Below are 13,686 nucleotides of genomic sequence, written 5' to 3'. Positions count from 1 at the left end.
CGTCGACGAGAAATGCAGAGACATTGTCATGACCCCAGAAACCACACTTGCTCTAGGAATTGCTTGACTCCATCTCTCTCGTTTTGACAAATTTGTGAGTCTTCCTGTGCGTTCCGAGGAGGCCAAACCGTGGACATTCAAAGTTCAGCCAAACCCAATACTGTCTGAAAGCAAATGCTAGGGTTCATCTGACCTCACACTGGACTAAATGGCTTGATAGCTTTGTATTATATGACTTCTGACAAATGAAATGCCTTCTTTTTCATTTACCAACAACAAGAGCCTCAAATCCATTAAGCAAGAAAAACGCTAAATGAAAGACAACGCTGCCTAACACTCTAACTCAGTCAATAAATCAGGCAGAAACAATAAGCGGAAACATAAATGCAGACTGGATTGAAGTCATTTTTCTTCACATGGAAATTCTCAAGACATTTTCAATTTCTTGCACAGCCTAGAAACCCTACTAAAGACATTTGTGTAATATAAGCAGGGAGAAAGTCTTTTGATGATCGCGACAGGTCTGCGTTCCACCCAGCCCTACGCAAACAATGTGCCTGCCTGTCTGTCTGCCTGCCATGCATCCTCAAAGGGACATGAAGTGTCTCATATACATTTGACACAAAGAACGGGTTATGTGACATAAACCAGATGGACTCTTCAGTAGGACCCGACATTGTGATTTCTCAAAGACCACAGGCTTACTTGATCGCTCCACCCAGGGCCTGCTCACTGGCAACTGGGAGGCGACTCACTTTCATTCGTCTTCTCACAACTTTGGGTGAAAAGCTTTTGGGAAGCTTTGTAAGATTGATGATCCATGGCCAATTACTGGCTTAGCCCCTCAATCTCACAAAGAAAGCATAGGGAAAAAGCATTCGGACGTAAACACAGGACAAAGACACAGGGGCTGGGAATACCTATGTCTCGACAATATGGAAGTGTTCTTACTAAAAAATCTGTCTGGACTAGAGTATCATCACTCTCACATAAAATAAAAATATTCAGGCTATTTCATATATAGTGACAGAAACCTGATGCCATATTTGATGTATCCTGCATGCATGCGTTGATCGATATTTTGATTTGATTTGTGAGTGAATAAGAGTTTAATTCCTGATCTATATCAGTCTATACAATTTTGTTTTTTTTCTTTTATTCAGAAAGGATGCATTAAATTGATCAATAGTGACAATAACGACATTTATAATGTTACAAAATATTTTTTTAAAATGCAGCTCTTTTTTATCTTTTTACTCATCAAATCTTGAAATATGTTTTACCATGGCTTCCACAAAAAAAAATTATGAATTGAGAAATTAACTTTCCCTTGAGCCTTTGATAAATAAAAGTTAATTGGGATATAAGAATTTCCTGTAAGTTTCGGAGCTGAAAACTTCCTTGTTAGTCCATGAAATGCTTTTATTGACAGAATATGTCGACCCTTGACGTCATCGTATGCTGAAACGCCGCCTCAACAGATAAATATGTATGGCTGATTCTGTAGCCCCGCCCATCGACTCGTGAAGCTAAACTGATCGCGCTACCGAGCAATAAACATGCCGAAGATAGCAAGATATTTCACTGTACCTGGTTGTGGAAGAACACAGTCGCTGCATAAGCTTCCTTCGGATTCTAATATTGGAAATGTGTGGTTGAACTTTATTTTTAATGAATATCCAGCTCACGTGGGGAAGACATTGCACGTTCATTTCACCACGGATTCGTTTGTAAACAAGAGACTGGATTTGCAGACAGGATGAGATTACATGAATGAATGAAGCAAGTCAAGCAACACACTAATGTGAGTATAAAATTTTTTTTTTTATATGTGATAGTATTGCATTGTTACAGATCAAATACAACGTTACATTGTGTACATGTCTAACTAAACATAACTTACCAATGTCACAGGCCTCGCAAAGCCCAACGTCCCGGGGCTATGTGTTTTCCAGACGGGCTACCAATACGTATCATCTTAAATAGTGAAATAACATTCCTTTCTTGATGTGCGTTGTTCACTCTCTTGACTTGATATTTGAAGGAAAAATACAATTGCAGAAGTTTTGATCATGCAGTCTGCAATGTACTTGGCGCATGCGTATATCCACCGATCAGGTGGGCCAAGTAATATAAAATAACATTCATATTAATTGCGGGTGGATGAGCGATAAATCATTGTGTTTGTTTGATAAAGACATTTTGCGAGCCCTGAGGGACGAATTATTCCGGTTGATGTTTCCCCACACGCTTTCAAAACAATGCCTCACGCATACTCATGGGGGAGCCGAAGCTCATTAAATATGCAAAGCTTATCCAATCATAGCAGTGAGCGTTTACTTACAAGTCTTCAGTGCGGCACGCCCATAAAAACCGAGCGTTTCTTGAGAGAGGCTAAAAACCAGGGCAGAAAATAGCCTTTTACTTATTCATTATGATGTTTTTGAATGTAAAAACCCCGCGAACGTCACAAGTAGACCTCAGACAACAGTATACATTAAAAAAATATTTTTTTTAAAAATGCCGACCTCACACTGTTAAAAAAATAAAGTTTTGGGCTTTATTTTTGGGTGAACTATCCCTTTAAAACTTATTTTTATCTATAGATGAGACTTCAAGAGTATCTCTTAAAATGATCTCATTCCACTGCCTGATCCTGGTATTTCTGGATGGTGCCATCCCGAGTGAAGAAAGGAGGGGCGGGTGTCTATCTGACGCCCCGTGGTTGACGAGCACCAGGGCGCCAGGCAAAAGCTTGTTAGACAAACTCTGACAACAAGACGCTGCCCTTGAAAATCAATTATAAACACAGGAGCTTCCCTGCATCTGTTTCAGCTCGTAGTTTTGTGGGGCTGTCTGTCTTGGATTTCGGTTTTATCCTCCCTCTCTTTGGGCAGCTTTCTACTGTGGTTCAAACGGCCATCTCTGAAGGATTACTGCGAGTTTTTTAAACCCACAGGGACAGAGAGTGTAAATCACGGACGGGTGAGCTAGAGTGATGACAGGTCATGGCATCCACTGCTTATTGGGATGAGCAGTTTATGGGAGCAGTTGGGGTGTATTTCACTCCATCTGCTTTGCCCGGCCTCCTGTTCCCAACAAGTAAACAATCATAAAAAATGACTTTGACTGGTTAAAAAGGGGTGCAGACAAGTTTGCGAAGAGGACTTATGGGTTCCCACTCTTTAAGGTCCTCTAATGGCCCTTCAGGGCTCGGCTTACACAACCTGGGGCCCATGGTTGCTCTCAATTGTTTCAGCATGTCACCATTCCATTGCATCAACAAACACCAAGTCATGTGCTGATTTTAACAAAAAAGAGTGAGTTTGGTTCAAATATTTACAACTGAAATTTTAAAGTAACCTAGAGATTTAATCCTGCATCAGTCTACCTAATTTCTTTCTACAGTAATTGATTAAAAATGGATCTGCCATCTGTCTTCCAAACCCATATGACTATTTTTAGGTCTATGGAAAACAAAAGGAATAATGTAAGTTGTAATGCAGTCTTGATGTGCTATATTTGGGTCTGTCACTGACTATTTTATGATGGTTTTATGCAGGAATGTTATTGTTAACTAAAACTTAAAGTTGAAATAAAATAAAGATTTTAGATTTAAAGGTGCAGTGTGTGATTTTTAGCGGTATCTAGAGGTGAGGTTGTGAACTGCAATCGACCAGCATTACGGTAGCCGACACAGGACAAAAATGTTGTCGTTGGAGAGAGCACAGGATAGCTGCATCCGAAACCTGGAAATGCTGCCTTTGGAGAACACATTTCAAGGCAGGAAGGCACCAAGGCACGTCCAAAATCTGTTAGCTTCACTTCCAGTCTCCTGAGATCCCTTCATCTGATCGATTTTTGATGGCAGCGTATTTTTCGTATGATATCCCACAATCCTGTGCTTTCCATTCTGTGACAGTTGAGCTGGAAAAATAAGATGGCATCCGAAAGTTGCATTTGCTGGTCAGTTTGTGTGTAAATGTACGTTTTATGTAGAGAGAAATGTATGTAGAGAGAAATGGCTCATTCTAAGGTAATAAAAACATAACTGTTCATTATGTAAGGTCTTTATACACCACTGAAAACATAGTTTTGTATAGTATATTGCATATCTGTCAATATATCCTCATAAATACTACACACTGGAAAAAAAAATGTACTTAGGAAACTTAACTGAAAATCAGAAATACTGTCTTGGCAAAAAACTGAAATAAAAGTTGAAGTTCTAAAATTAAATACATTTAAAAAAAATAACTAAATAGAAATATACAAAAATTATAAATGCACAAATTTACTCAAATGTAAACAAATGAAAGAAAAAAAGAATTTAAATGAAAACTAAAAATATAACAATTCATAATAATAATAAATATATTATTATTGATATTTCTATGTCCACATTTATTTTATGGGATTTTTTTTTTTAATGTCTCATTTTGCGTTCTGCAAAAGCATGTGTTGACTTTGAAACATAAATAATTAAAAGTTCATAATTATATAAAAAACACCTAAAAATGTTTATTTGTACAGGGACAATACAAAAATGTTGTCTACAAAATATATACAGCTCATGCTAATCTCCATTTCAGGTTCCTAATGGGTTTTTTTTCTCCAATTCATGCTGTGAAATATCAAATAGTAGTAGTAGCATATTTATTTGTTCCAACATGGACAGTGTTTTTTGCAGTGTTTTACATCATATTGTATATCTATTTCATCAGGGCATGACCCCGACAGAAACCCGTCAATATATTTCAGTCACAGTCCCTTTGTTCATCTGTCTTTTCTTTCTCCTTGCCTTAAAATAAAACAGTCTATCTCAAGATGCTACATTCTGCCATGATAAAAGACCACCACAGTGGATGAGACCTCTGTTTGTGTGTCCTGAAAAGCGCCGTGTGTTAAGCAGATCCATCCAATCAGGCTGCATTGTTCTGAAGCCCTTCAGGCCATCTGCCTCTCAGGTTAGTCAATGCTGAAAACCTTGTGGTGAGCAGGATGTGGAGGCATGTCTAGCTTTATGACCTCTCTATATCTTTAGTCTTCACCATGTGGAGCATCTAATTCAATTATCACACACCTCTATGACAATAGTCATTGTAGGTGTCTATTCTGAAGGCTGAGGGCAGCACTTTGAAGAAGTCTAAAAGAACAAAGGGTGTAAGCATACTTGATTAGCATCCTTGGTTACAAACGGCACTCGAGGACACAGTGAGAATCATTACCACATGTTTACCATACTTGTCCTGTGAAGGCAATTCACAGTCAGCTCTGGTTTAACGCATAGGCGAATATATTTTTTTTTAATTAAACATAAATTCCAGTCTCCTTTATAAATGATTAATATTTCTTGCTGATAATGTGCAAGTGTCCTATCAGATAGGTCACTATGGACATCTATTATAATAAACAAACAATTTCCTGATCTTATTTTCTCATCCTCATTCTTCCATTCAATGCATTGTCAACAAGCACACAAATCATGTTATTCTTGGGGAATCAGATTACATGAATTGCTGCAAATCGTGGAGCAAAAAAAACAATGAACTCGGCTGAATGACTTTTTTGTATTCCTCAGGAAAGGTCAAATAAGTTTAGCACAGAGACACTTAGTGAGCTGATAATAGTTTACATGTGTTTTTATCATTTGTAATAAAATAAACTGTGGCTGGTTAATACAAACTTTACATTAAAAAAGAAAAATCCAATTAATAACTACAAATTATTAAACATGAAAGTGGTTCTGATTGGCTGTGATTGTGTGATATTGCGCAACTTTTATTTTCAAGGGACTGGTTTGAATATAAGTTCAAGATATGATTCACACGTGCACAAGATCTAAATCACATATAAAATAACATTATATGATTACAATGCTAAAACACATGGAGTTTTGATGTTTTATGGGGACTTTCCATAGACATAATGATTTTTATAATGTACAAACGGTGTATTCTATCCACTAACTGTTAACCTACTCATCACAGAAAACTCTGAATTTTTACATTTTTCAAAAAACATAATTTAGTCTGATTTATAAGCTGTTTTCCTCATAGGGACCAAAAAACGTTCCCACACGGACAATGATTTTGGATATTGCCATCTTTGTGGGGACATTTTGACACACACACACACACACACACGCACGCACGCACGCACACACACACACACAGACTGTACTCTTGTAAAGTGCTCCAGGCTCATATAGTCTTTTCATATAAACAAAACCTAGCAACACAATAGCGTGCATCTCAAATCAAGCAAGTCTCAAAAAGTTCACAGGGTCAAAGCTGCAATCCCGTCTTATTGCACAACTCCTGTCTGTGGGAGCAGAATAGAGCTCATGATCTGTGGCTGTTAGAACATACCGCTGGGCATTGCTGACATTCATCAGAGCTGCATCTGGATAGGGGGGTGAGATTAGATCATGTAATCTGCTATAGAGAGGATGGGAGGGCTGGCCAGGAAGCGGCCATAATGAATGAGATGAATCAAGGAAATGGGGTTGGATGCGATGTTTCAACCATCAGGCCTTTAATACTGGAGGAAGATATCCAAGATAATCAAGGAACGTCTGAGTGTATTTACTGATACAATGGAAATTGATCTTCTTAGTAGATCTTTGATAGACATTATGAGCAGTATCTCTTCTACAAAGGATGCTGATTCATGTCAGATATTGCAAACTACTGTATTGGTATTGGGGAATTATGAATCACACATGAGACGTGCAATAAGATAAGTCTATTGCAGTTCTGGCCACTATAGTGTAATCGCAAACATAAAAAAATAATGGAGCAGGCATAGAAGCTGCTGCTCATATATCTGAGTGAATAAAAAAACAGACCTGAGCTAGGCTAGGCTTATTGTAACACATTTTACTTTAGAGAATGTTTTTCAGGGCTTAATTTATTTTTTTGTTTAGGCTATAGATACATACTGTACCGTTTATAACTTTCCCCTCGTTAATTGCACAAAAATAATAATAAAAAAAATGAAGTTACGGTCATTTACAATAATACAAGGCAGAATAATTCCCTTAATGTTGTCATTTATGCAGCTAAAACCAAATGTAAGCATTAATTTACGTCTTTTACTTCATTTAGTTAATTTTAATTATTAATAACCGTTCAAATAGTTTTCTAGGATTGTCAAAAGCATGTAACAGTTGCCTCACACTGTACTGTACACTGCTCCGTGCGCGTGCGCGTGCTCGTGCTCATGCTTTTCTACAGCAGGACAGGACACACGTCAGAGGAAACACTTCGCTTACGAAAGCGAGGTCAAGATGGCGCGCCGCAGCATGTGAAGGGGACTCAGCGGTAGCCGGTCGTTCGCCTGAAGAACATGTACAAAACACCATGTAGTAGACTGGCGGGAGTCTGGAAATGCCTTCCATGTGGTATTAATAACTATGCTATGTTAATTAATTATATGTTATCTTTCGTTCGTTCCGGGGTGACGTTTTAAAAGAGTGCTAGCCGGTTAGCCTAGCCACGGAAGCGCTAATGCAGCAGCATGACCTTAAAATAACATCACAGTTTACATGACATGAACCCGTTTTTCAAGAAAGTCCATTAATTAAACGCTCTGACTTTGATGTATAAGTACGTTTTCTGCAGTATATTTTGCTTGCTGCAAATTATTATTTGACTTACATTGCCTGTTATATGACATATTTTAATATATTCAAGTGTGTATGTGTGTGTGCGCGCGCATCTGTATATTGTCAATACAAATTGTTTATATATTAATTATATATGAAGAACTGATGTATTGTGTCTTGAGTGCTACAGGAGTCATTTGATGTGAGGATGATATTTGTTGTTTGTCATGACGTCACGGGGAGATGTCAGATATATGTAGATGAAAATTAAGTTAATGATTAAGACAATGATACGGTTTAATGACCACTTGGATTGATAAAGCATAATCAATTTTAATGTTAATTTTAATGGGAAAATTTCATAATAAAATGAATTGGTCCGATTCCAAACCAATTTTTTCTCACTTTAAAAATGGCTTAACTATATTATGTTTTATTTTTATAAAGATAAAAAGGCAGTTAGAGCTTACAACATTCTTTGCAAGTATGATATTGTTGCACAAAGTGCATCCTTTTCCTCCTCGTTCTGTTATTTTGAACAAGGCAAGCTTTTGAAAGAATGTTTCTCATTGTATTTATACTGTTCTTGTATATACATTACATGTCGGAATATACATTCATATAGGTGTTCATAAAATAAAAAAAAGATTAATATTACCTTATGTTTTCCCTTGTTGAAGGTTTGATAGGTGTCAACGTACAGCAGAAGCTCATTGCAAATGCATCTAGGAGTCACATGAGTGCCAGGAGTCTGGTTCAGCTCTGCAGGAAGAATCAAGCAGAATGGTTCACGTTCCAGCGTCTCTGCTTTCTAAAGAGACAGGTACGCTATGAAGTGCTGTCCTTGTGTATGCATAATCAGAAATACACTGAACAAGACAATCCTGCTCAAATATGATTTCTATACTTTAAAGACATTCAAAAATATTATCTCATTATTTTTTGAGGCAGCTCTTCCTTAATACTAGTTCAGGAGGATTATTATTTCTTTGTAATATTGTTTACTTTCCTTTTAACTGATTGCAAATCAAATTAGTGATATTCAAATCACGTTTTAAGAGCATTAACCAATTAAATTGAGATCCATCAAATTTGAGTATTCTGATTTTTAGCCATATTTCTTCCCTCTTCCCTTAGTATGTGAAGAGTGGTGGTCTCTGCCAGAGAGCAAAACCCAGGCAGGAGACCGTTGCACTGGATGATCGAGATGATTCGGTGGTCAGACGGGTTCAGCAGATCCCAGCCTTAAAGCCTGAGCCAGGTACTGTGGTGCCGCCATGTGACTCAAAGAACATCCAGGCTGAACCAGAGGCGACCAGAGCAGCCCGCTTGGAAGCTCGGCAGTGGAAGGAGTCGAGGATTGAATACAGTGATTTACCAGGGATTTACGCACGGCTCTCCAAAATTAAATTAACAGGTATAATATGTCTTTATATTTTGTTTGCATTAGTGTTGTCATGATACTGGAATTTCTAACTTCGATACGATACCTAAAAAAAATATTTATATTCGATACCACGGGGAAAAAATGCTGCATATACTGTGAAATAGATATTTTTAATATAATTTCTTTTTTTGTCCGTCTATTGAAAGTCTAGGCAATTAAAAATTTCTTCTGAAGAGATCACTTTATATGATAGAGCTTTTAAGCTTTTTCTCATATATAAACGTTGATCAATTACCATTACAATTATCTCACAAATATTTGCTAACTAATTGTGTTGCGATAGCTTACATACAGCACAAGGAAGCTTGATTTCAACAGAGTAAACAGTAATAAAATAAGAACCAATAAACAAATTACAAACAATAGCACAAATAAATACAATAGAATAAAGATACAAATGAAATTATACTGCTTTATTTTTTCAGGTAGGTCTAACAGTATGCAGGTAAGAAACTGAATATAAAAAAAAAAACAAAGTAATCAAATTTAAAATAACATTGGTCAATCTTCATTGTAAAAGATTAAATACAGATGAATCCATTAAAGTTACACAAGTTAATCAGTCAAGAGCAGTACGTGGTCATTTGTCTTTTTGTAGTTTGAAAAATAAATAACTGCTGTCCCTTTAAGACCTGACGCACGCATGGATCCCAAACACTTTTCCTGTTACACATTCTTCCTGAACTGGTTACTACTGTGTTTACGTTAATACTCACCAAGATGGACATTGAGACATTTTTTTTAGTGTATTTGACCATTAATAAGCTGGAAAAAGGAGCTAATTTTTGCCCTTGTAATGTCAGAGGCGGCTTTATTACGGTAGGCCTATGTGTTTGTGCGCTTCAGATGCGAGCGTGAAATCTGCGGGAATTAGAATTAATGACGTGCAATCCTACGCGAAATTCAGACCGGTCACACCAATAGTAACATGCTGTCATGAGGAAAAATCTGCTGTGTTCAGAGGGTTAACCGGACTGAATGAGGGGAGGCGGGTGTGTGTCAACTCGCTGTCGGTCGGAGAGGAGAGCGCAGCTGGTATCGATACTGTAGAAAAGGAATATCGTATCCTTTCAGATATTTCAGTATCGGTACATATCGAAATATGGATATTTTTTACAACACTAGTTTGCATGATATATGGTCATATTGCAATACAAGTAATGAACTGTTAGTTGAGCATAGGACTTTTGCAGTAATCAAAGCTAATCTGCTGATCTTTAATTTCAGGGAAAGTTCAATATATGATACTTAATCTAAAAAAAGCAGTCAGCGCTGACCTGACTAGTAATTATTTTTTTAAGCTTAATTACTTTCCCATGGTTAATCATGTAATCATTTAAAATCTGTCTTAGCCCATTAAGTACATTAAGTAGTTTTCATCCTTTTAAATGTCCTAATATTTCAAAATTATATTATATTTGTGGTGTGATGCCCACTTATATACTCAGCTAAATTAATATGCCGTGACTTGTATTTCTGACAATTTTTAGAGAGAGCTGAACATATACCGATGTATAGCCTAATTGCATCTAGCCAACCTTGTACTACCTGTTTTTGACCTGATTCTTTAGTTATTAGTTAGAGGATGAATCGCAGACACTATTCTTTTTGTTGTTGTTGAATTTGATTTTTTTTTAAGTGTCTATAAGGCCAAACAACTGGAAAGTTCAATGAAATGCTGCCAAAAGTTTTATTTATTTAATCATTTTCTGTTTTGTAGAAACAGTTTCATCTGAATAGATCTTGTAAACTCACTCGTTCTTTTTTTGTCCGTAGCTCTTGTGGTTACTACCGCAGCTGCTGGCTATGCCATGGCTCCAGTGCCCTTTGACCCTGTCACTTTTTTGATGGCTTCAATCGGAACAGGTCTCGCATCCTGTACAGCCAATTCCATCAATCAGGTCAGTCACCCCATGCACATTCATGAAATAACTGCACACTCAGCAGAACGTGACAGGACCAAACACAACATATGAAGCCTAGCGACCTGACATCCATCTGGAATATGCTAGCAATTGATAGACTATTTCATTGTGTGTGTGTGTGTGTGTGTGTGTGTGTGTGTGTGTGTGTGTGTGTGTGCGCATATGTGTATTCAACTCACGTGCATCTGATCTTGTGTACTTTTATATCCAAAATGCCTGATACATGTGGATACTGTGATTAATTAATCAAGCCAGAATGATTAATCACCATGTACTTGGGCATTTTTAGATTACTGGTACCTGCTAAGGCATTTTAAAGGCACAATATGTAAGATTTTTGGATTAAAATATACAAAAACCACTAGAACAATGTTTTATATTTTGTTGAATTGTGTACTTACATTATCCCAAATTTTTCCACGAATGTTTCAATCCAGAGAAATAAGCTATTTTAACCAGGACACGGACCGTGTCTGTGCGTCGCCTATCAATGACATCACACCCGCGTTACCCTCGATTTCCCGTTTTGTGTAGAAACCATGGAAACACCAAATGCTTTAATATATTATGTGTTTTATCAGACAAGGGAACAACTGTATGGAGACATTTATAGATGGAAAGCGTATTATGTTGCAGTAATATACAGCATATTCTCCATCATACAATATGTTTTAAAATTAAGCAACACAAGCCATCCGGCATATATTAATATGATATTCTAATATCGATGTAGCTTACTGGAGTGTGCAACAAGTGTCTCATTGCAGCCGCAGAGCGAATGCACATTTATAACATAATGTTCAACACACTCAAATGTATCAAATATGATAAAACAGCGCTACATTACCCCACATACACTTGACCGGAAGAAGCGGCGACCATGGAATAATAATAGTTTCGCTGCTGTCGAGCCGTGTCACGCTCGTCTCTCATTAGAATCAAACGGGAATCATCGACCTCGTTCAGCTCCCACAGGACTCGGCCCTGCTCTGCTTCATACTACAGTACCGTTAATAATCTCATCCATGAACATGATTTCTGTCCGCGTCCCGTTTGATTCTTTTCCACCGGCTGTGAGGTGAAGACTACAACTCCCAAGATTCCTTTGTTTTGAATAGGCGACCTCTAGCGGCAAAAAACTACATAGTGTGCCTTTAACAAATGTTACCTGGGTCAATCTCACGAAGGGTTGTTCAGGTTACATTTCACTGCTTCTCCTTCTACTCCTTCCTTTTAATTAAAACAATAACATAGATCTTTTTATATAGATAAAAAAATAATGCCATAATGAATCATTATAAAAAATATTTTTTTACACTAACAGACACATTATAGTAATGAGAATTTGGAGGTAAAATCTGCTTAATTTGAATAATTGTTCTGTGCATTATAATGCATTTATAGGTCCTAATAGTAAAAATACCTTATGCAAAATATGTTTATTATTATTATCATTGCTTTTAGTGAAATGTGACCTGGACATTTCTTTCAGATTCCGTTTTCAGTTGCTGGTGTACTGACAGCTTTGTCAATGGATCAGTCATTTCTGAATTCAAGAACTTCTCTGTACTCTAGATATATCTGTTTACTTCTAGCAGAGGCCTTTACTTTCACAGTTAACAAATGTACTTTCATTGTGGCTTTTACATTGGTTTATTATCCATGTGACATGTAAAAATGGGATGTGATAATGCAAGCCCATGGCAGACCCCACAAATCCTGTTGTAGATGGTTAGAAATGTATTACCCGCTAGTTTTGGTACTTAACCTCGACTCTGCACAAGCATTCCAGCCGGAGTAATTGCCTACTTGGCGGTCTGTTGATTTTTCTATTGTTTTGCTTGTGTACAGCTAGATGGATGAAGTCTCATTGCAGCGTTGGCTTGACTTCAGGGAGTCCCGCAATACCCAGCAGAGTTTCATTGTGTGTTACACAAACACAGGACACAAACACTCGATATGGGCTCTCACAGTGCAGTTTGTCGTTCATTTAGAGCGAGAGGGAGAAAAGAAATCAGTGTTTAAGTGAGCCAATTGAAGAGTCTTTTGCATTCCACTCCTGCTGTGTATCTAAAAAAAAAAAAATACATTAAGCAAGATTAGCTGTGTTACTCTTTTTTTTTTCAGATGAAAGCATTTGCAGAGCTAGAATGAGAAGAAACAGAGAGCGAGAGACGCACGTTGTATACGCTCTGGTTTGCTCCATCCGTAATCAGCTTTCTGCTCAAATCTGAGCACGTTCTGTGCAGTAAGGTCTTCATGACTCAAGAGTATTAGCCAAATTGAAGGCTGTTACATCAACCTCTTTCAACACCTGCAGCTCCTTGACCAAAACACAGGTGTGACCTGTATTTTGTCAGAAGGTCACGATCACACCACTGGCTCGTTCACCTGCTGACCTGTTTTCAACAGGAAGATCCTACACTTGGCCTTTTTACTTTTTAGTGGTGTCTCTGCAGTGTGTTTACCCATTACCGTGGCGTTAGATTAGCCTGACCTCATTGTGTCATATGCTGGTGGCCTTTCATACCTGTGGACTAGATGGTGCAGAAACGAACAAGCAAATATTTGCTCCTCAGGTTGGGCATTCATGGGTTGGGTTTTGTTTAATGACTGATTGCTAACCTTTTTCTGTGATATGTCTGCATCGCATAGGTGTGTGTTTGGTTGACATGTTTAGATTATGCACTTCTACCTGATTAGTC

General features: G+C 37.5%; 1 protein-coding gene across 1 annotated transcript in view; it reads left to right on the top strand.

Moving 5' to 3' along the window:
- Positions 1-7,220: 7,220 nt before the first annotated feature.
- cox10 (cytochrome c oxidase assembly factor heme A:farnesyltransferase COX10) overlaps positions 7,221-13,686 on the top strand; it is a 56,359-nt gene continuing 49,893 nt past the window's right edge. Inside the window, exons 1-4 of the mRNA XM_079801221.1 lie at positions 7,221-7,405; positions 8,290-8,432; positions 8,747-9,026; positions 10,833-10,957. Of these exons, the coding sequence (XP_079657347.1) occupies positions 7,351-7,405; positions 8,290-8,432; positions 8,747-9,026; positions 10,833-10,957 (603 nt within the window). The 5' untranslated portion in view covers positions 7,221-7,350. The remainder of the gene's footprint in view (positions 7,406-8,289; positions 8,433-8,746; positions 9,027-10,832; positions 10,958-13,686) is intronic.

The sequence above is a fragment of the Gobio gobio genome, assembly GCF_949357685.1.
Source record: "Gobio gobio genome assembly, chromosome: 20".
Classification (NCBI taxonomy): Eukaryota; Metazoa; Chordata; class Actinopteri; order Cypriniformes; family Gobionidae; genus Gobio; species Gobio gobio.
This window is presented reverse-complemented; position numbering and strand designations above follow the sequence as displayed.